This window comes from Rhinopithecus roxellana, chromosome 16 (assembly GCF_007565055.1).
Source record: "Rhinopithecus roxellana isolate Shanxi Qingling chromosome 16, ASM756505v1, whole genome shotgun sequence".
Taxonomy (NCBI): Eukaryota; Metazoa; Chordata; class Mammalia; order Primates; family Cercopithecidae; genus Rhinopithecus; species Rhinopithecus roxellana.
Genome location: NC_044564.1, coordinates 17483283 through 17505135, shown reverse-complemented (window position 1 = coordinate 17505135; position 21853 = coordinate 17483283). Strand labels below are relative to the sequence as shown.

The 21853-nt window shown below is 52.6% G+C and overlaps 1 protein-coding gene across 9 annotated transcripts in view; it reads right to left on the bottom strand.

The window, feature by feature from the left end:
• DNM1 (dynamin 1) overlaps window positions 1-21853 on the bottom strand; it is a 53396-nt gene that overhangs the window by 17504 nt on the left and 14039 nt on the right. For 8 of the 9 annotated variants that reach the window (XR_004053995.1, XR_004053996.1, XR_004053994.1 and 5 more), the window contains exons 2-11: window positions 19928-20001; window positions 19500-19649; window positions 18977-19180; window positions 18120-18218; window positions 17865-18025; window positions 15742-15884; window positions 15479-15614; window positions 15216-15283; window positions 13670-13808; window positions 3604-3690 (exon numbers count right to left, since the gene is read on the bottom strand). Coding sequence is in view for 6 of the 9 variants with exons in the window: in XM_030919764.1 (XP_030775624.1) it covers window positions 3604-3690; window positions 13670-13808; window positions 15216-15283; window positions 15479-15614; window positions 15742-15884; window positions 17865-18025; window positions 18120-18218; window positions 18977-19180; window positions 19500-19649; window positions 19928-20001 (1261 nt within the window). In the remaining 3 variants the exon portion in view is untranslated. Of the gene's footprint in view, window positions 1-3603; window positions 3691-11915; window positions 12055-13669; window positions 13809-15215; window positions 15284-15478; window positions 15615-15741; window positions 15885-17864; window positions 18026-18119; window positions 18219-18976; window positions 19181-19499; window positions 19650-19927; window positions 20002-21853 lie in introns of all 9 variants that reach the window. The other variant, XM_010367791.2, reaches the window with a different exon arrangement.

Here is a 21853-nt window from a genome sequence, read left to right as displayed (position 1 = left end):
GTACAGTTTGTAATAGAGAAAAATTGGGAGCAAGCCAGTGGCTATCTAAGGGTGAAATAGATAATGATACTCTCTAGACAAGAACGCACCCTGCAGCTGTTCAAAAGAACAAGGACCGGCCAGGTGCGGTGGCTCACGCCTGTAATCCCAGCACTTTGGGAGGCCAAGGCAGGCAGATCTCTTTTTTTTTTTTTTTTTTTTTTTTGAGATGGAGTCTTGCTCTGTCGCCCGGGCTGGAGTGCAGTGGCCGGATCTCAGCTCACTGCAAGCTCCGCCTCCCGGGTTTACGCCATTCTCCTGCCTCAGCCTCCGGAGTAGCTGGGACTACAGGCGCCCGCCACCTCGCCCGGCTAGGTTTTTGTATTTTTTTAGTAGAGACGAGGTTTCACCGTGTTAGCCAGGATGGTCTCGATCTCCTGACCTCGTGATCCGCCCATCTCGGCCTCCCAAAGTGCTGGGATTACAGGCTTGAGCCACCGCGCCCGGCCAGGCAGATCTCTTGAGATCACAAGTTCAAGACCAGCCTGGCCAACATGGTGAAACCCTGTCTCTACAAAAATACAAAAATTAGCCGGGTGTGGTGGCGTGCACCTGTGGTCCTAGTTAATTGGGAGGCTGAGGCAGGAGAATGGCTTGAACCTGGGAGGCGGAGGTTGCAGTGAGCCAAGATCAAGCCACTGCACTCCAGCCTGGGCAACTGAGCGAGACTCCATCTCAAAAAAAAAGAAAAAAAAAAAAAAAAAAAAAAAGAACAAGGATAATGTCCAGGTTCCGGCCTGAAAAGACCCTTGCAAACGATTAAGTGTGAACAGATTTGGAATTGAGTAGTGATAAGAGTGACTTTCCAGATGGCACAAAGAATGTCAGGTTCAGACCCAAGCCCCACTGCTTCCTATGAGCTTGGAGTCTGTCCTCAGCCTCAGATTCCACAAATGTAGAGTTTCTGCCTCTTATGGTGAAGACACAGAAGATGAGATACTCAACAGATGTTAGATATTACGATTATCTTCAGAGGAAAAAGGCAAGGCACGCAGCAGGATTGTGGTTTAGGATAAAGATGGAATCTGGATTGTGTGTGTTTGTGTGTGAGTGTACCTGTGTAAGAAAATGCCTGCAAGGTGACACACTAAACTGTTTTGCTTTTTGGGGTATTAGTGAGGCAGAGTCTCGCTGTGTTGCCCATGCTGGAATGCAGTGGCATGATCACAGCTCACTGTAGCCTCTGCTTCCCAGGCTCAAGCGATCCTCCCACCTCAGCCTCCCACGTGTAGTAGCTAGGAATTCAGGTGCATGCTGCCTCACCTAGCTAGTTTTTAAATTTTTTTGTAGAGACGGGGTCTTGCCATGTTGCCCTGGCTGATCTCAAACTCCTGGGTTCATATAATCCTCCCACCTAGGCCTCCCAAAGTGCTGGGATTACAGGTATAAGCCACTGTGTGGAGTCCCAAACTGTTACTAATGGTTATTTTTCAGGAGGAACTGGGGGTGGGGAAGAGTGAATGGAGGGCTATCTCCTTGTAATTTAACCACTTCAATACTGACTGAATCTTTTATTGAGTATTTATGATGTTTGTAATTAAAAAGCAATCAATAAGGATTTAAAAATATGACATCAACGACAAAAACATGAATGAATGGAGATGGCACCATCATGGAGAGATGTGTGAAAACAGGAAATGGGAAATGGGAGCCAGAGGGGCCTACAACAGACAGGTAGGGGCATGGCAGACATGGATCAGGAAGGAGGACTCATCTCTGAGCTCCGTGAGGGCCGCGATGGGCCCTGTTCACCTCTGCTCCATGCAGCTCAGAGGTAGCATTCAGTGGCTATGTTTGTGATTGAAGGAAGAAATGAGTGAATATTTGATGAACGATGACAAAAAGGGTGGGGGTCGCTATGAGGCGTATAATGTGACCCAGAGAACCAGCAAATAGACAAAGAGAGGCCCAAAGAGAGGACCACAAGGATAGACTGCCAGAAAGTGAAGAAAGCCAGACTAGCCTGGGCACTGTGGCTCATGCCTGTAATCCCAGCACTTCAGGACGCTGAGGCAGATCGCTTGAGCCCAGAAGTCTGAGACCATCCTGGGCACCATAGTGAGACCCCCGTCTCTACAAAAGATTTTAGAATTAGCCAGGCATAGCGGCATGCACCTGTAGGCCCAGCTACTCAGAAGGCTAAAGTCGGAGGATCGCTTGAGCCCGGGAGGTTGAGGCTACAATGGACCATGATCATGCCACTGCACTCCAGCCTAGCAGGGGTGACAGAGCAGTACTCTGTCTCCAAAAAAATAAGCATAGAATTACCCTACGGCCCAGCACTTCCACTTTTAGGTATATATCCAAAAGGGTTGAAAGTGGGGACTGAGACAGGGATTTGTACACTCATCTTCATGGCAGCATGATGCACAATGGCCAAAAGGTAGAAACAACCCACATGGATAAACCACGTGTGGTCCATCCATACAATGTAATATTATTCAAGTCTTAAAAAGGAAGCAGCTTTTGACACATGCTACAATATTGATGACCCTGGAAGACATTATGCTAAGTGACAGATACTGTATGACTCCACTTACATGAAGTCCCTAGAAAAGTCAAATTCACAGATACAGGTCAGGCACGGTGGCTCACACCTGTAATCCCAGTACTTTGGGAGGCTGAGGCGGGTGGATCACTTGAGATCAGGAGCTTGAGACCAGCCTGGCCAACATGGTGAAACCCCATCTCTACCAAAAATATAAAACATAAGCCGGGTATGGTGACACATGCCTGTAATCCCAGCTACTTGGGAAGCTGAGGCAGGAGAATCGCTTGAACTCAGGAAGCCGAGGTTGCAGTGAACCGATTTCATGCCACTGTACTCCAGCCTGGGCAACAGCGAGGCTCCATCTCAAAACAAAAAAACAAAAAAACAAATTCATAGAGACAGAAAGTTGAATGGTGGCTGCCAGCTGCCAGGAGCTGGGGGAGCAGGGAATGGGATGTTAGTGTTTCATGGGGACAGTTTCCATTTTGCAAGATGAAAAGAGCTCTGTAGGCCGGGCGCGGTGGCTCATGTCTATAATCCCAGCACTTTGGGAGGTCAAAGTGGGCAGATCATTTGAGGTCAGGAGTTTGAAACCAGGCTGGCCAACATGGTGAAACCCCGTCTGTACTAAAAATACAAAAATTTCCCGGGCATGGTGGCACACGCCACCTCTCAGTAGCCTCCCAGCTACTCGGGAGGCTGAGGCAATAGAATCGCTTGAACCCAGGAAGCGGAGGTTGCAGTGAGCTGAGATCACACCACTGCACTCCAGCCTGGGCGATAGAGCAAGACTCTTCTCAAAAAAAAGAGTTCTGTGGATGGATGATGCTGTGCAACAATGCAATGTACTTAGTGCCACTGAACTGTGCACTGAAACACGGCTAAAGTGGTATTTTAACGTGTATTTTACTACAATAAAAAAGAGAGAGAAGCAGAGAGTCAATATGAGAGGGAGGAAGACTGAGACCGAAGAGACAAAACGAGAAGGAAGCGACCCCAGGGCCAGGAGTGGAAGGCGCAGGCGGCCAGGAGGGGAAGGAACACGCGGCCAGGCCAGGTGCCGCGGGGCTCACCTGCTCCTTGGTGCGGCCCTCGCGCTCCCGGATGTGGGTGGTCACGATGCGCTCCATCTCCTCCCGCAGCCGCGGGTACTGCTGGAGCTGGGGAAGGGCAGGAGGGCAGAAAGCCACGTACACAGGGGGCATGGGTAGGGAGCACCCACACCCCACGAGTCCAGGGATCCGCGGTGCAGGGTGGGAGGCACACACAGAACGCCCACGACGCGGGGAAGAGAGACCTGGGGTCCCAGGACGCTGATGGCACCAAGCCACGGTCACCCCTTTCCCCCAAGTGTGGGTTCCAAATGGCGATTCAAGGGTCTTCCTGGTTCCAGGCCCTCTTCACTGGCCTACCTGGGCAACTTCAGGGCAAAGGGGTGGTTCCCGTGGGAGAAAGGCCATGGGAATGAGCCTGCCCCACTGACTGGTTAGGTCAAGACCTTGGGACTGTTAGCTCCCAGTGTTCCCTCATCCTCAGGGCTACCCCGTGCCTTCCTAAAGGCGTGGAGGGACAGCTAGATGGGGAATCGGGCAGGGGACAGCCTCCGGATTCCTATCCAGGAGGAATCGGGGGAGGACAGGGACCAAGGTGCCAGTTGGCCTCCTGAGTCAGGCTGGGGACAGGCAATGCTCCTTGTCAGAGCTAGGGAGGGGGTTCAGGGGGAACTAGCAGTCACACCAGAGGACATGCAGGAAACACAGGCAAAAGCATGCAAGGGCTGAGGGACATGCGAGGTGGGGGCCAGCAGCATGAGCAGTACCCCGCGGGGCCTGGCTGGGCCCTGGCCCTGGTGGTGGAATCCATTCAGCTGTCTGCCTTGCATGCCCCTGCCTGGCACCACCATCTGTCCGGCTCTGGCCAGCCACACTGTCTCCACCCCACTCCCTTGGGGTAGGAGCTCAGCAGCACCCCTTTCCCCCCAGTTCTTATGAAGGGAGGCTGAAGGGGAAGTTGCTCCATGCCCATCCCCCTCTGCCTGTGAATAGTGCCCTCAGCTCAGTCGGGCTCTGGACACAGCCCAGGTGATTCACTTGACTACAAGGTTCTGCCGGACTTCAGCTCCTCCAGAAAGCCTGCCCCGACTGCCTGAGAGCTGAGTTAGGGGCCTCTCTCCACTCTTCTCCCACTCCACCTCCTCCAATCAACTGGGTTGCAACTGCCCCTGAAACAGGGCTGGGGCAGGGCCAGGCCCATGGCCAGTGCTGGAAGAGGGCGTGTTGGAGAATGAGGGAATGAATGAAGGATGGATGCCAGGGTGAGTGGCACAGGGTCCTCAGCCCTCTGGCCCATGATCAGATCTTCCCAGGGAGGAGACTCAGTGCATTTCTGTTGGTGGGAGCCCACCCCCAGGGGCTCCGGTCCTGTGGGCCCATCCTCCCCACGTGGTGGCCACCTGGGGCCCAGGCAGCGTGATGGGGCAAAGCTGGGAGCGCTCCTCGTCCTTCTTCCCGTGGCTGGGTCAGGCCCTTCAGGTGGGTCCCCCAGTGGAGGAAGAGGCCCAGGGATTGGTGTGCCTGAGTCACAGGTGGTGATTCTGAGGGCAGCATGGGGGCCAAGGAGTTTTGAGGAGGGGCATCGGGAGAGGCAGGAGGATGGGGAGAAAGCGGTGCCCTGGATATCAGTCCAGGGTGCCAACACGAGGGATGCCCACATCACACCCATCATCCTGTGGCTGTGCCAAGGGTGTGGCTGATGTGGCTAAGCTCAGGAGGCCTGAGGGAGGGGCAGCCTGAGACCAGGGGCTTAAGAACAGTGACTAGAGGGAACCTGCGGACCCCACTGCTCCTGAGGCTCAAGGAAGAGCTCCTGCTCTTTGCAGTCTCCAAGTCTGGGCAGACATTTAGGACTGGGTCACCACCAGCAGGCCTCCTCTGAGGTGGTCCCAAGTGCTCCCTCCCAGGGTAGAGTTTGGAGGAGTGGGGAGAAGGAGGGAGGAGGAGGGAGCAATTTGCCAAAGAGCATGACCAATTCTCCCACTAACCGCCTGGATGTCACATGTCTCAAGTTTTCCACGTGTCACCCATGGCAGGGCAGCCTCCACCCCTTTGAGAAGTTCTGTTCCCTTTGAGCAACTTTTTCCATTCTGGCGGCCTCTGAACATTTCCAGGACGTTTCGCCAGCTTTTCAAAAGGAACTTTCCCCTCTCAGCCGTTGGCTGAGGGGACGGTCAGCCTGGAGCCCCCTGGGTTAGCGGTCAGGGACACAGCCCCTGGAGCCATTCAGCCCTGGGTTCAAAGCCAGCCACTGTCTGCTGACTCTCCTTAGAAAAGTGACCAGACCGCTCTGGGCCTCAGTTTCTCCATGTGGAAAACGGGGTAGTAATGATACCTTCCCTCCTAGGGTTGTTGAGAGAACTGAGCAGCACACCCCTTGCCCAACATTAAACTCTTGATTTCACTCAGAGATGGCAAGTCTAATCCCAGCAGGGCTAGGAGTAATGAGAGTTCACTTATTAATACTCTTTAAACCTCTGGCAGGAGTGACTTGCTAAACTTAGAAAACTCGAGGGGAGGAAAAAATACACATACAAAGATGGGTGAGTTTTGACTATAAGGAAAAAAATAATTATGATCCACTAAACCAGTCAAAAGGCAAAAGTGGTGGGGCACGGTGACTTACACCTGTAATCCCAGTACATTGGGAGGCTGAGGCGGGTGAATCACCTGAGGTTGGGAGTTTGAGACCAGCCTGACCAATATGGAGAAACCCCATCTCTACTAAAAATACAAAAGTAGCCGGGCGTGGTGGTGTGTGCCTCTAATCCCAGCTACTTGGGAGGCTGAGGCAGGAGAATCGCTTAAACCCAGGAGGTATAAGTTGCAGTGAGCCGAGATGTGCCATTGCACTCTAGCCTGGGCAACAAGAGCGAAACTCTGTCTCCAACAACAACAACAACAACAAAATGGCAAAAGTATCAGTTTCCTCCTTGTAGACCAAAGCTTTCCTTTTCAAATATTTGCTGATCAGTTTTTTCTGCTCACAAAAATCACACAGATGGCAGGGCACGGTGGCTCATGCCTATAATCCCAGCACTTGGGAGGCTGAGGCAGGTGGATCACTTGAGGTCAGGAGTTCGAGACCAGCCTGGCTAACATGGTGAAATCCCATCTCTACTAAAATTACAAAAATTAGCTGGGCATGATGACACATGCCTTTAATCACAGCTACTCAAGAGGCTGAGGCACAAGAATCGTTTGAACCCAAGAGGCAGAGGTTGCAGTGAGTCGAGATCATGCCACTGCACTCCAGCCTGGGCGACAGAGAAAGACTCTGTCTCAAGAAAAAAAAAAAAAGACAAAGAAAAAAAATCACACAGACTCACTGTAAAAGATTAGAGCAGGACGCCGGGCGCGGTGGCTCACGCCTGTAATCCCAGCACTTTGGGAGGCCGAGACGGGCGGATCACGAGGTCAGGAGATCGAGATCATCCTGGCTAACACGGTGAAACCCCATCTCTACTAAAAATACAAAAAATTAGCCAGGCGTGGTGGCGGGTGCCTGTAGTCCCACCTACTCGGGAGGCTGAGGCAGGAGAATGGAGTAAACCCAGGAGGCGGAGCTTGCAGTGAGCCAAGATCGCGCCACTGCACTCCAGCCTGGGTGACAGAGCGAGACTCCGTCTCAAAAAAAAAAAAAAAAAAAAAAAAAAATTAGAGCATGACTGAAATGTATGAAGTGGGCTGAGCGTGGTGGCTCATGCCTGTAATCCCAGCACTCTGGGAGGCCGAAGCAGGTGGATCACCTGAGGTCAGGAGTTCCAGACTAGTGTGGCCAACATGGTAAAACCCCGTCTCTACTAAAAATACAAAAAACTAGCTGGGTGTGGTGGCGGGCACCTGTAATCCCAGTTACACAGAGGCTGAGGCAGGAAAATTGCTTGAACCTGGATGGCAGAGGTTGCAGTGAGCTGAGATCACGCCATTGCACTCCAGCCTAGGCAACAAGAGCGAAACTCCATCTCGAACAAAACAAAACAAAACAAAACAAAAAAAACTTCATGTTTCTTAGTGCCTACTGCATGCCAGTAATAAAATCTGTGAAGTGAAAATCAAAAGATTCCTATGGTGAATACGCTTTTGGGATTTTATCATTCACATACATTATTTTTTCTCCAAAATACCATATATTCTTTTCTGAAACCTGCTTTTCTTTTTCCCCCAAGGAGTGACAAGCAAATCCCATCTTTTTTTAATGTTTAATTTTAATTTTTTTTGAGGCGGAGTCTCGATCTGTCACCCAGGCTGGAATGCAATGTCTCAATCTCGGCTAACTGCAACCTCTGCCTCCTGGGTTCAAGCAATTCTCTGCCTCAGCCTCCCGAGTAGCTGGGATTATAGGCACCCGCCACCACACCCAGCTAACTTTTGTATTTTTAGTAGAGACAGGGTTTCACCATGTTGGCCAGGCTGGTCTTGAACTCCTTACCTTGTGATCCACCCACCTCAGGTTCTCAAAGTGCTGGGATTACGGGCATGAGCCACCACGCCCGGCCCCCTGCCCTGTCTTTTTTTTTTCCTTTGAGATGGAATCTTACTCTGTCACCCAGGCTGGAGTGCAGTGGCATGATCTTGGCTCACTGCAACCTCCGCCTTCCAGGTTCAAGTGATTCTCCTGCCTCAGCCTCCCGAGTGGCTGAGATTACAGGTGCCCACCATCACACCCGGCTAATTTTTCTATTTTTAGTAGCGACAGGTTTCACTGTGTTGGCCAGCCTGGTCTCAAACTCCTGATCTCAGGTGATTCACCTGCCTCGGCCTCCCAAAGTGCTGGGATTACAGGCGTGAGCCACTGCACATGGCCAAGCTTTTTTTTTTTTTTTTTTTTTTTTTAAAGACAGGGTTTTGCTCTGTCTTCCAGGCTGGAGTGCAGGGGTGTGATCACAATCATGGCTCACTGCAGCCTCGACCTCCCAGGCTCAAGCAATCCTCCCACCTCAGCCAGCCAAGTAGCTGGGACTACCGGCGTGTGCTACCATGCCCAGCTAATTTTTTTTAATTTTTGTAGAAACAGGGTCTTACTATGTTGCCTAGGCTGGCCTCTAACTTCTTTTTTATTTATTTAAAGACAGGGTCTCTAAAATAACCCAGGAGTGCAGTAGTGCAACTGAACTCCTTGGTTCAAGCCATCCTCCTGCCTCAGCCTCCCAAGTAGCAAGGACTGCAGGTACACACTGCCACACCTGGCTAATTCTTAAAAAAATTTGTAGAGACAGGGTTTTGCTGTGTTGCCAAGGCCGATATTAAACTTCTGGCCTCAAGCAATCCTCTTGCTTCAACTTCCCAAAGTTCTGGGATTACAGGTGTGAGCCGTGGTGCCTGGCCTATATAAACATTTTAATGGGTGTGTAATATTCTATTGAAAAGATTTATCACAGCTTACTTAACCATTTTCCTATTGGTGAATATTTAGATAGTCTCCAGTTTTTATTTTTCTTTTTTTCTTTCTTTTTTTTGAGATGGAGTCTTGCTGTGTTGCCCAGGCTGGAGTGCAGTGGTGTGATCTTGGCTCACTACAACCTCCACCTCCCCGGTTTAAGCGATTCTCCTGCCTCAGCCTTCCAAGTAGCTGGGACTACAGGTACGTGCCACCATGCCGGGCTAATTTTTGTATTTTTAGTAGAGACAGGGTTTCACCATATTGGTCAGGCTGGTCTTGAACTCCTGACCTTGTGATCCACCCACCTCAGCCTTCCAAAGTACTGGGATTACAGGCGTGAGCCACCGCACCTGGCCAGATAGTCTCCAGTTTTCCAATATTCTAAATAGCCTGACAATGAATATCTCTGTGGATAGATTTTTGCTTTTCTTTCTCTGCGATTGTTTCCTTAGGATAGATTCCTAGAAGACTGATTACTAGATATAAACATTTAAAAACCATGAAACACTTTGACTCTCATTCCAAAAGGAAAGCAGTAATTATGGTAAAATTTGGAAACAACCCAAATGTCCATCAAGAAGGGACTGATGCCAGATGGTGGCTCATGCCTATAATCCCAGCATTTTGGGAGGCTGAAGCAGGAGGACTGTTTGAGGCCTGGAGTTCAAGAGCAGCCTGGGCAACATAGTAAGATCCTGTCTTAACAAAAAAATTATTAGGCTGGGCAGGATGGCTCATACCTGTAATCCCAGCATATTGGGAGGCTAAGGTGGGTGGATCACTTGAGGTCAGGAGTTCAAGACCAGCCTGGCCAACATGATGAAACCCCATCTCTACTAAAAATATGAAAAATTAGCTGGACATGGTGGGAGGCGCCTGTAATCCCAGCTACTCGGGAGGCTGAGGCAGGAGAATCGCTTGAACCTGAGAGATGGAGGTTGCAGTGAGCCAAGATCGCACCACTGCACTCCAGCCTGGGCGACAAGCATGAAACTCTGTCCCCCCCCCAAAAAAAACCAAAAAATAAACAATAAAAACAAAACAAAACAAAAACAATCAAACAAAAAAATTAGCTGGGTGTGGTGCTACGTGCTTGTAGTCCCAGCTACTTGGGAGGCTGAGGCGGGAGGATCACTTGAGCCCAGTTTAAGGCTGCAGTGAGCTATGATGGTGCCACTGCATTCCACGTTGGGAGATACAGCAAAACCCTGTCTCTAAAAAAGAAAGAAAAAACAACGGGATAAGTACTACAAATACATCTATAAGGATGTTCACTGTAGCATCGTTTGTGAAGGCAAAAAAAAAAAAAAAAAAAAAAAAAGCAAAAAATTTAAACTTAAATGTCCGTCAAGAGGACATTGAACATATAAATCATGCCACATTTCTACAGTGGAATACAACTCAGTAGTTAAAGAGCATGAGACCGGCCAGGCATGGTGGATCACACCTGTAATCCCAGTACTTTGGGAGGCTGAGGTGGGCAGATCACCTGAGGTCAGGAGTTTGAGACCAGCCTGGCCAACATGGTGAAACTCTGTCTCTACTAAAAATACAAAAATTAGCCAGGCGTGGTGGTCCTCACCTGTAGTCCCAGCCACTTGGGAGGCTGAGGTGGAAGTACCACTTGAACCCAGGAGGTGGAGGTTACAGTGAGCCAAGATCATGCCACTGCACTCCAGCCTAGGCAACAGAGTAAGACTCTGTCTCAAAAAAAAAAAAAAAAAAAAAAAAAAAAAAGGCATGAGACCAATCTTTATGTAGCAACACACAAGGATTACACAACACACTGCTCAGTGAAAAAGAATGCGCGGTGGCTCATGTTTGTAATCCTAGCACTTTGGGAGGCCAACGCAGGCGGATCACCTCAGGTCAGGGGTTCGAAACCAGCCTGGCCAATGTGGTGAGACCCCATCTCTACTAAAAATACAAAAATCAGCCAGGGCTGGTGGTGCATGCTTGTAATCCCAGCCACTCGGGAGGCTGAGGCAGGAGAATGCTTGAACCCAGGAGGCAGAGGTTGCAGTGAGCCGAGACGGTGCCACTGCACTCCAGCCTGGGTGACAGAGCAAGATTCCATCTCGGAAAAAAAAAAAAAAAAAAAAAAAAAGGAATGGAGATGATTGATGCTTACTTGAAACTCAATGCTAAGGCGGATGTGCCTCCACCCACCAGCATAGGAAAGTCCTTCAGATACAGGTGAGGCTGGGCTCACCCCTGGCACCTCTGATTTAGCCTGCTGGAGAAGCTCCTGCAGGCAACTGATTCTCTTGCACTCCTCTGGGAAGAACTGCTTTAGACAACCTGGCTAAAAATTCTCAAAATGCCCAAAAGCAGACAAATAGGAAAAAGGCATCTAAAAAGTCACAGACAACTCAAAAGAGGCCGCCCCTGTCTAGCATGCACAGATTACTCACTGTAAAGTGAGTAATCCAATATGCTTTTAGGCAAATTGGTTTTGAGGAACTAGGACAGCTCCCCCTGCCCAGGAGTCCCTGACCTCACACCCTTTCCTCTGACCTTCCTAAATCTGAATCACACTCTGCTTCTCTTTTCTGAGACTCTGTTTTGCCATCTGCAAAATGGGAATAACAACACTACCCACGTCTCAGGGTGGTTGAGAGGACTGAGTCAGATAGTAAGGGCAAGCACTTAGCCTGTGCTTGGCACATAGTAGGTGCTCTTTAAACAGCTGCCATCTCCTTAACATATCTTCATCACTGGCATAGGTACCACCAAGGAGGCTTGGGTTGGAGTCAAGTCTTCTGGCAGGGATGGGGGCCTGGAGGAGTCATGAGTGCAAGTACCCAGGGTTAGAAACTGGCAGGAAACACTAGGGCTGGGTCCCTGTGAGTAGCCGTGAGGCCTGCTCAGGAGATCGTTCTGCCCACGGGAGGCCATGGCCACAAGGAATGGACGGCCAGGTCCAGCCCCGCCCAGGCGGCCGTCATACCTTTTCGCTACACTTTCTGATGGTGGCTGTGAGCTCACTGACTACCATATCCACACACTTGATACTGGGCTCTTTGAGCTTCTGCACCTGCTTTTTCACTGTGGCTTCAAAAGCGAGGTCAGGTGTGAAGAGGCCCGTCCTGCACCCGGGGAGGAGGTGGGGACAGGAGGAGGAGCAGCCGTGGGTGGGGAGGAGAAGTGGGTGAAAGCCAAGCAGAGACAGGAATCCAGGGGTGGAGAGGATGGCACGGGCATGGGGGAAGAGAGAGACATCGACACAGATAAAGAGAGAGAGAACAGAAGACAATGTGAGCGTGGGACCGGCCCTCCCTCGCCACCCGGGGTCGGCACCTCCCAGGTGCTGCCAAGCATCCCCTGGGCTCCGTGGGTATGGCCAGAGGTACGAGGGACCAAGTCCCTGCTCCGTACAATACCCCTATTGAGTTCAGATCCTCTTCCCAGGGATGCTCCCCTGCTCCTCGGCCTCACTGAGGCTGCCTGCTCTCTCCCAGTGCCATCTTTGTCCACAGCCTTGGGTTCTTCTAAGGAGCTGACCCAGGCCAGGACAAGGCCAGGACCTCATCCACCCATCCTGTTCAATTCTACGTTTCCCAGTGTCCTGGAATTTGCTTCATCCTGACTCCAAACCTCAGCACCATTTCCTATCTCTAGGGTTGCCGCGTCCAGTTGCCCAGGCCATGCACTGCACAACTCCAAGGGGCTCCATCCTCATAAATCATGGTGCAGAGGTGGCCTCCTGGAGTTGCAGCATAGCAGCCTGACCTCCACTCTCCAGCTCCCTGCTCTGGTCGTGACCCTCCCTTTCTCTTCAAGGGGCATTCCTTGTCTCTCTTCCACAGGGGTTTGGTGGAATCAAAAGACAGAAAGAGAAGAGGAAAGACAGAAAGAGTGGAGGTGGTGATAGAGAGGGGCCAGGACAGCAGTGGGGAGAGGAAAGGAAGGGAGGCTGGAGGGTGGAATCAAGGAGCACTGGACTTGGAGTCCAGAGCCATGGCTTCAAGTAACAGCTCTGCCACCTCCTGACTACTGTGACTTTGGGCAAGCCACTTGATCTCCTGGAGCTTCAGTGTTCGTGCTGTGAAATGAGCACTGTCCTCCCTGTCCTGCCTCCCTGTGTGGTTCTGTGAGGCTTGGGTGGTGGCGCAGATGGGAGAAGGGCTCTATCCCTGGAAGGCCAAATGTGGATGGAAGGGAGGGAGAGGCCCTGCGTAAGGGTCCTGCGTGAGGGTGAAGTGAGGATGGGGAGGATGAAGGACAGCGGGGAGCCAGGGCACCTGCTAGTCCTGGGTCCTCTGCACCCCTCTGGCCACCCAGGCCCACCGAGCAGTGCCCGAGAAGACCCTGCACTTCACCTGTCTCCAAGGCTAAGGTTTCCCCAGACCCCTCCCTGGAGCTCCCAAAGATGACACCTCTGAGGACAGGGAGGGGGCGCAGGGTCCCCTCAAGCCCTATTCTCTGAGCTGAGGGAGCTCTTGGTGGGCTCTTGGGGTAAACAGCCAACCATCATCCCCGTCTCACCCATGTCCAATCCCTGGGTCCCCAGACCTGGGGCCAGGGGTGGGTGAGGCCCCCTCAGAGGCACATTCTCTCCTGGTCAGTGGCGGCCTGCCTCCCCACCCCGCTGAGGTCTGTACATGCTACCGAGGAGGCGGGGGGGGACATGGGGAGGGAGCGCCTGGCAGCAGTGCAGGGCGGGGCAGAGGCAGTGGGGGCTGGCCCGGGCCTCCGGGTTACCTTCTTGGTGCACTGTCTAACGGTGCTGATTAGCTCCGAGATAACCATGTCCACACACTTGAGACACGGTTCTCGGATCTTCTTCACCTGCTTTTTCACAATGGTCTCAAAGGCCATGTCTGGGGTAAACAGCCCCGTTCTGAACGCCCGGAGCGGGAGAAGGGCACAGTGTCACAGGCCAGTGCCAACCAGGAGGGCCAGGCCAAGGCCCCTCCCCAAGCCCATGAACTCTGCCCGAAGGGCCCTTCCACTACCCCTCTCTGGGCCTCAGTGTCCCCAGCTGTAAAATGGGAGGGAGGGGTTCTAATGAAGGGTTTTTTTTTTTTTTTTTTTGAGACAGAGCCTCGCTCTGTTGCCCAGACTGGAGTACAGTGGCGCGATCTGGGCTCACTGCAACCTCTGCCTCCTGGGTTCACGCCATTCTTCTGCCTCAGCCTCCTGAGCAGCTGGGACTACAGGCGCCCGCCACCATGCCCGGCTCCTTTTTTTGTATTTTTAGTGGAGGCAGGGTTTCACCATGTTAGCCAGGATGGTCTCAATCTCCTGACCTCATGATCTGCCTGCCTTGGCCTCCCAAAGTGCTGGGATTACAGGCGTGAGCCACTGCGCCGGGCCCTAATGAAAGGTTTTCAATTGAGGCTCTTTGGGGCAAGACGAGGTGGTTGAGAGGACTGAGTATCTGATATATAAGTCTTGCTTCCTCATAAGGGTCTGTGCATACAGAAGCTTCTATGGCCAGAAATGGCTTGAAAATTGCCAAACTGGGTTCTCCATAAGAGCCTTTCCAGGAATAGAGTGTTTTGTTTTAAGACTAGGAAAGAGATCTTTTTTTCTGTGAATTGGCCAGTGCAGTTATCAGGAAGTAAATTCCATGCCAAATCTTGGAAATGAACCTGCATGAGAGCAGGGGACACTGGGTCTTGTTCACTGCCTGGCAGAGGGTAGGTGCTTTAAATTTTCCTGCCCAGTGGATTTGTTGGATGAACACAGCATAGATCTGGGCCCCTGAAGGGGATCTAAGCTTTTGAGGAACAGATTCCACCTCCCAATCCTGTTTCCTGCTCCACAGGTTGCCTAGAACGAGGGTAGTGGGGTGGAATGGGACTGACTCTGGGCTAATGTGAATACAGGAGGGTCTGGAGGGTTGCAAAGTCCCCGGCCATCATAAAAGGACACAGCTTCATACTTAGATGCTCCACCCCAGGCCCTACCTAGTGGTTTGGGCATCTTTGCTCAGTCACCCAGGTGGCACTAGGGGAGCTATCTCACCCTGGGGATGGGCCCAGCCCCAGAGGGTGTTTCCCCGGCCACCTGCGCCCTGGGCTGTGCCCAGTTGGCCCAGCAAGTTGCAGTAGGCGGGGTGGCCCGGGTCCACCTCCCCAAGCTGGAACCTGTCATGCAGGGAGCCAAAAAGCTGGGGTCGAGAGGACTGGGGAACAGAGCTCTCAGTCCTTCCTGAGGGAGGCCCACTTCATCACTCCCTGTGCCTCTGTCCCAGACCCCCTGCTTCTGGAGTTCAGCCCCCCTCCCAGGCCCCAATACGTGCCTAATGCCATGGATATTCTTGATAGCATAACTGATCTCCCTTCGAAGTTCCTTCTCGTCAAACTCCATCTGTATAGCAAAGCAGAGAAAAGGCTGGTCAGGGCCTGTCCTCCTACCTGGGAGGTCAAGACAGGGCCCATACCACATCCAGGGCTGGGCATCAGGGCCTCTGGGGTTGGGGTCAGCAAAAGCACACACAGAGAGACTCCTGAGTGAGGGTGAGGGGGTCCTGAGCCATCCTGTCCCCAGGGCTGCCTGACCTACCTTGACCAGCTCAAAGGGGAAGCGCTCGTGGAAGATTCGGTTAATACGGGCTCCCCCTGACAGTTCATAGGTGTCGATCTGATCTCCTGAGCCCTCAATGCGCTTCTCAAAGTCTACGGCGAACTGCTGGACCATCCTGGGGGGAGAGTGGTGTGGCCTGAGCAGGCAGGAGCAGCCCAGCAAAGGGAACCCTGGGAGAGCCCCATGCTGAGAGGCTGGGGGCGGGGATTCAGTGATAGGAGCAGGAGCTGGGGGAGCCTCACTGCAGCAGGGCCTTGGTCTTGCGAGCCGGGTCATCAGGGCGGAAGTTCTTGTACTCCTCCACCTCCTTCTCAATGGACAGCAGCTGGCTCTGCAGCTTGTTCCGCAGCCCCGGCAGCGTGTCCCGGATGTGGTTCGTCAATTGCTGGGGGTAAGGATGAGGAAAGGGTTAAGGACAGATGGTCACAGGGCCAGGAAGGGACTTGGATGTCAGGGGACTGTGTGAACGTGGTGAGGTGGAGAGCTAAGGAGGGCAGCCCTGCCACTGCTGCCCGGACCACTGGCATGAAAGCTGGTTCATAGAAGGAGCTTGCAGAGATATATTAGTTGAATTAATGGGTGCATAATTTTCAATAAAGCCAGAAATCTGGATTTGCATTTGGAATTTCCTGATTTTTGGCCAATTTAATATTTGTATTTTTTTATTTTATTTTTATTTTTTTGAGACGGAGTCTCGCTCTGTCGCCCAGGCTGGAATGCAGTGGCGCGATCTCGGCTCACTGCAAGCTCAGCTTCCCTGGTTCACGCCATTCTCCTGTCTCAGCCTCCGGAGTAGCTGGGACTACAGGCGCCCACCACCACGCCCAGCTAATTTCTTTTTGTATTTTTAGTAGAGACAGGGTTTCACCGTGTTAGCCAGGATGGTCTCGATCTCCTGACCTCGTGATCCGCCCGCCTCGGCCTCCCAAAGTGCTGGGATTACAGGCTTGAGCCACCGCGCCCAGCCAATATTTTTATTTTTATTTCTTTTTTCTTTTTTTTTTTTTTGAGACGGAGTTTCACTTGTCACCCAGGCTGGAGTGCAATAGTGTGATCCTGGCTTACTGCAACTTCAACCTCTGCCTCCCAGGTTCAAGCAATTCTCCTGCCTCAGCCTCCTGAGTAGCTGGGACTGCAGGCACTCGCCACCATGCTCGGCTAATTTTTTGTATTTTTAGTAGAGACAGGTTTTCGCTATGTTGGCCAGGCTTGTCTCGAACTTTTGGCCTCAAGTGATCCACCTGCTTCAGCCTCCCAAAGTGATGGGATTACAGGCGTGAACCACCATACCGTTCCAATTTAATATTTTTAGACGTGTGTCTGAGGCAGGGGTGGCTAGAGGGCTGCCCCTTGGACCCTTTGGGTTTAAAGCCTCCTTTGAGGTCATTCTCAAGTTCTAGCACTCCTCGCTAAGGGCCCCCACACAGTATCTCCCTGAACCTTTACAACAATCCTATGAAACAGGTCTGATCACCATTGTCTCTATTTTACAGATGCAGAAATAGAGGCTTAGAGACCAGGCACGATTACGGCTCGTGCCTGTAATCCCAGCACTTTGGGAGGCCAAGGCGGGCAGATCACCTGAGGTCAGGAATATGAGACCAGCCTGGCTAACATGGTGAAACCCTGTCTCTACTAAAAATACAAAAATTAGCCGGGCGTGGTGGTGTGTGCCTGTAATCCCAGCTACTTGGGAGGCCGAGGCAGGAGAATGGCTTGAATCCAGGAGGCGCAGGTTGCAGTGAGCCTAGATCGCACCATTGTACTCCAGCCTGGGCAACAAGAGCAAAACTCCATCTCAAAATAAATAAATAAAGAAAAAAGAAAACAAAGAAAAAAGAAATAGAGGCTCAGAGAGCCAGAGAGAGTGTCTCAGAGGGGGAATGACAAAGCTGGGAGTGGAACCCAGGTCTTGCCTACACAGACAGACAGACAGACAGACACACACACACACACACACACACACACACACACACACACACACACACACGCCTCAGTTCTGGATGCCCCATTCCAGATGGAGAAAAGTCCTGAGAAAGCCCCTGGGATTCCCTGTCAAGGTCTTCAGCCAAGTATACTTGAATCCTGGCCCCAAACCCAAGCTCTTCCCCATGACACCCTCCACATAGGTCTTGGCCTTCTCCATGTTGGGGACTTCCAGGGCTTCCCTGGCAGGTCCCAGACAGGGGAATGTCAGCGAAGCTTTGCTGCTACCTGGCTGTGGGGCTGTGGGAAAGTTGCTTTGATTTTCTGAGCCTCAGTTTGTCTATCTGAGGCTAACCTCTGCTGGTCACTCTCAGAACACACTTAAATTATCCTGTTTTCATGCTTGTTTCCCCAGGCCCATCCTGGCTTGGTCACCTACCTGATTGAGGACCTTCTGCAGGTAGGGCGTGCCCATACGGTCAGCCAAGTGGCGATAAGATGGATGGGAGAGGAAGAACTTTCGTTCAGCAGCCAAGGCGGCAGTAATGTCCTTCTTGCCATCAATGTCCTTCTGGCTCCGGTTCACCACCCCAATGTAGCCTGTGAACAGTATCAAGGTCAGGGCAACCAGCCTCAAGGGGAGGAGAGGGGTGGGGAAGGGCTGGGGAGTGGTTGAGGGGCATGGCCTGCTTACCTCTGCGCAGGGGGAGCAGCTTGTTCTCCAGCACGTCACGGGCATCTGTGCCCTCGTCCATCAGGTCCAGCTTGGTGATGACCCCGATGGTGCGCTGGCCTGGGTGCACCAGCGGGAGGGCTGTCTACAGCTGCACCCACTCTCACACATGATTCCATGCACTCCCACTCCCGCCCCCCTGCCTCCGCGGTCCCCTTCCCGCTCACTGCCTCCTCTCTTTCCCCCTTATTCATTTTCCACAGAGTAGCCAAAATGATTTTTATTTATTCTTCTTGTTTTTTTATTTGTTAGAGATGGGATTTCACTTTGTTGCCAGGCTGGTTTCCAACTCCTGGCTTCAAGCGATCCTCCCAAGTTGACCTCCCAAAGTGCTGGGATTACAGGTGTGAGCCACTGCACCTGGCCTTTTTTTCTTTTTTGAGACAGGGTCTCACTCTTGCCCATGCTGGACTGCAGTGGTGCGATTAGGGCTCATTGTAGCCTCAATCTCCTAGGCTCAAGTGATTCTCCAGCCTCAGCCTCATGAGTAGCTGGGGCCACAATCGTGCACCACGGTGCCCGCCTAATTTTTAATTTTTTTGTAGAAATGGGGTCTCACTATGTTGCTCAGCCTTGTCTCCATCTCCTGGGCTCAGCCTTGTCTCCATCTCCTGGGCTCAAGCGATCCCCCCGCCTTGGCCTCCCAAAGTGCTGGGATTACAGGCATGGGCCACTATGCCTGACCCCACAATTATTTTTAAAGGTACAAATCTGATCCTACCACTATTCTTAGACCGTTCAGAGGCTCCCCTTTACACTAAGAATAGACAGCCCGCAAGCCTGGGACTTTGTGCATTGGTCACCGGGTGGGAACCTACCCTGGGGGTCCACCTCCTTGGCGACCTTGAGGGCGTCAGAATTGGCCAGGTCAGAGTTGGCAGGGGACACGGCCAGGATGAGGCAGTTCTCCTTGGTGACAAACTGCATAAGCATGTCCCGTATCTGGAACTCGATGTCGGGAGGTTGGTCCCCCACCGGGACCTTGGTCATTCCGGGCAGGTCCACCAGGGTCAGGTTCAGCACTGGACAGAGCGGCGAGAGGGCGGGCTCAAGGCGAGGGGAGTGGCCGCGGGCGAGGTTAAGGAATAGGGCAGGGCTTAGAGGAGCTGCTTGGGAGCAGGGTGGCAGGTGGGCGGGACTAGGAAATCTCAGGGCGAAAGTGGCTGCATGTTGGAGGCGTGGCCGGAAGTGAGCGGAATCCACGGCTGGGTGGAGCTTGGAATAGGATGATGCAGAGGCAGGGTCGCTCTAGGGGCGGAGTCTGCAGGAGGAGAGAGGCACGCAGAGGGGCGTGGCCAAGAGAATGATTCTTAGAGGTTGGGGCGGGGCCAGGGTCCTCACCATGCGGCGAGTAGACGCGGAGGTTGATAGGCACCGGCGAGATGCCCTTGTTGGTGCCGGTGACCCGGTCGGTCTCGGCCTCGATCTCAAGGCGCACCTCCTCGAAGTCGGTGAATTTCTTTCCCTTGCAGTGCAGGAACTCGGCATATTCTGCCCCAGAAGCGGGCAGGGGAAGGGCAGTAGGCATCAAGTTCTGGAACCCCACCTGGGGGTTTTCATCTCCCACCGGTAATAGGACTCCCTAGACACACCCAAGCAGAACCACCACCCACGTCTCCGTTATGTATTTTGATCCCCGCTATCCCTAAGGCGGACGAGGCCCACAGTCACACAGCAACCACGTTTCGTGGCCAGGCTGGCCCTCAGCTTGGGGACGGGGGAGAGGCTGGAGTGGGCAGGCCTGGCTGCTGGTGAAGGAGGGCACGTACCTGTGGTTGCATTGACCAGCTGCAAGACCAGGGGACGTCGGGTGACAATGCCAGATCCTCGAGGCAGGAAGTCCCTGCAATGATTTAGAGGTCAAAGGAGGGTCAAGATATGAGGGTGCGCCTTCTGTCCCAGGGGTACCTGTCCTGCCCCTGGGAGAGCCAAAGCTCCCTCCAAAGTGCTGGCCCCACCACTCCTTAGCCCAAGGGCTTCAGGTAACTAAGGGGATATGGCAGTCCAGAAAGGTGGAAAATACTTTTCCTTAAGTCGCCTGGGTCACAGAATTTATGCATCTGAGCTGCCAAGAGACTGGATCAATTCCTGGATACGTCCTGTGTTGGTTTTGAACCAACAGGAAGTCCCTGCCCCAACCCAGCCACTGCCATTCAGCCCCAGAGAAACTGAGGCATGGGGTTTCCCACATGCCTATGCGTCCAATGCCCACAGAGTTGGTCCCAGGAAACAGAGCTGTAACTTCTCCCCTCCCTTCCGCTGTGGGGCAGGGCAGCATCTCACTTCCCCTTCTCCAGGCCCCATATGGCTAGCATTGAAGAAGAGTGGGGAAGGAGGAGGCAAGGAAAAGGACTCATGGGCTGGGTGCAGTGGCTCATGCCTGTAATTCCAGCACTTTGGGAGGCTGAGGCGGGCGGATCATCTGAGGTCAGGAGTTCGAGACCAGCCTGGCCAACATGGTGAAACCCTGTCTCTACTAAAAGTACAACAAAAATTAGCCGGCAGGGTGTTAGGCGCCTATAATCCCAGCTACCTGGGAGGCTGAGGCAGGAGAATTGTTTGAACCCAGGAGGTGGAGGTTATGGTGAGCCAAGATCACGCCATTGTACTCCAGCCTAGGCGACAAGAGCAAAATTCCATCTCAAAAAAACAAAAAACAAGGCCGGGCGCGGTGGCTCAAGCCTGTAATCCCAGCACTTTGGGAGGCCGAGACGGGCGGATCACGAGGTCAGGAGATCGAGACCATCCTGGCTAATACGGCGAAACCCCGTCTCTACTAAAAAAATACAAAAAACTAGCCGGGCGACGAGGCGGGCGCCTGTAGTCCCAGCTACTCGGGAGGCTGAGGCAGGAGAATGGCGTGAACCCGGGAGGCGGAGCTTGCAGTGAGCTGAGAGCTGGCCACTGCACTCCAGCCTGGGCCGCAGAGCAAGACTCCGTCTCAAAAAAAAAAAAAAAAAAAAAAAAAAAAAAAAAAAAAAAAAAAAAAAACTCATGCTTCTTGGTGCCTACTGCATGCCAGGCGCTGAGTGGGGCTCCATACGGTAGCCCCATGAGGCAGGTGCTGTTATTACCCCCATTTTGCAGATGAGGGAGCTGCAACTTAGAGACATTCAGGTTGCACAGCCAGTATCTGGCAGAGCAGACCCTGGTCTCAGATCTATTTACTCTGCAGTGAGACTCCCCTGACCTTCAGCCCCCTGTGAACCCAGCCGCCTTTGAAGGACTGGACCGAGGGGTCCCAAAGTCATCCACTGTCCCCAGACCTGACAGTCTATAGCTCAGACATCTGCTCATGCCAATGTCAACCTCAGCTGTTCTTTTGGCTGACTCTTGTGGGTGCCAGTTCTCTGTCCAGTCAGCTCTTTTCATCTACCTCCCTCTGCACCGCCCTCCAGGGTGGTGCAAGCATGAGAGTGAAGGCCTCTCCAGGAACCAGGATGTCAGAATTGCCAGTCATGGGATCCCCAGGGCCCAAGAAAGCGGGGAGCAGGCCGAAGCCCAAGGGACCATTGAGACCCAGCCAGTGCCTTATTCATGGAGAGGCCCAGGGAGGGAAAAAGACACACTCAGGCTCTACAGAGCCAGAGGCGGAATCCAGGTCTCTTGCCCCCAGCCCAGAGCCTGACCCAGACTCACAAATCTTCTTGCACCCCAGGGCCAGGAGCAAAGGGTGTTAGGTACAACAGACTAGG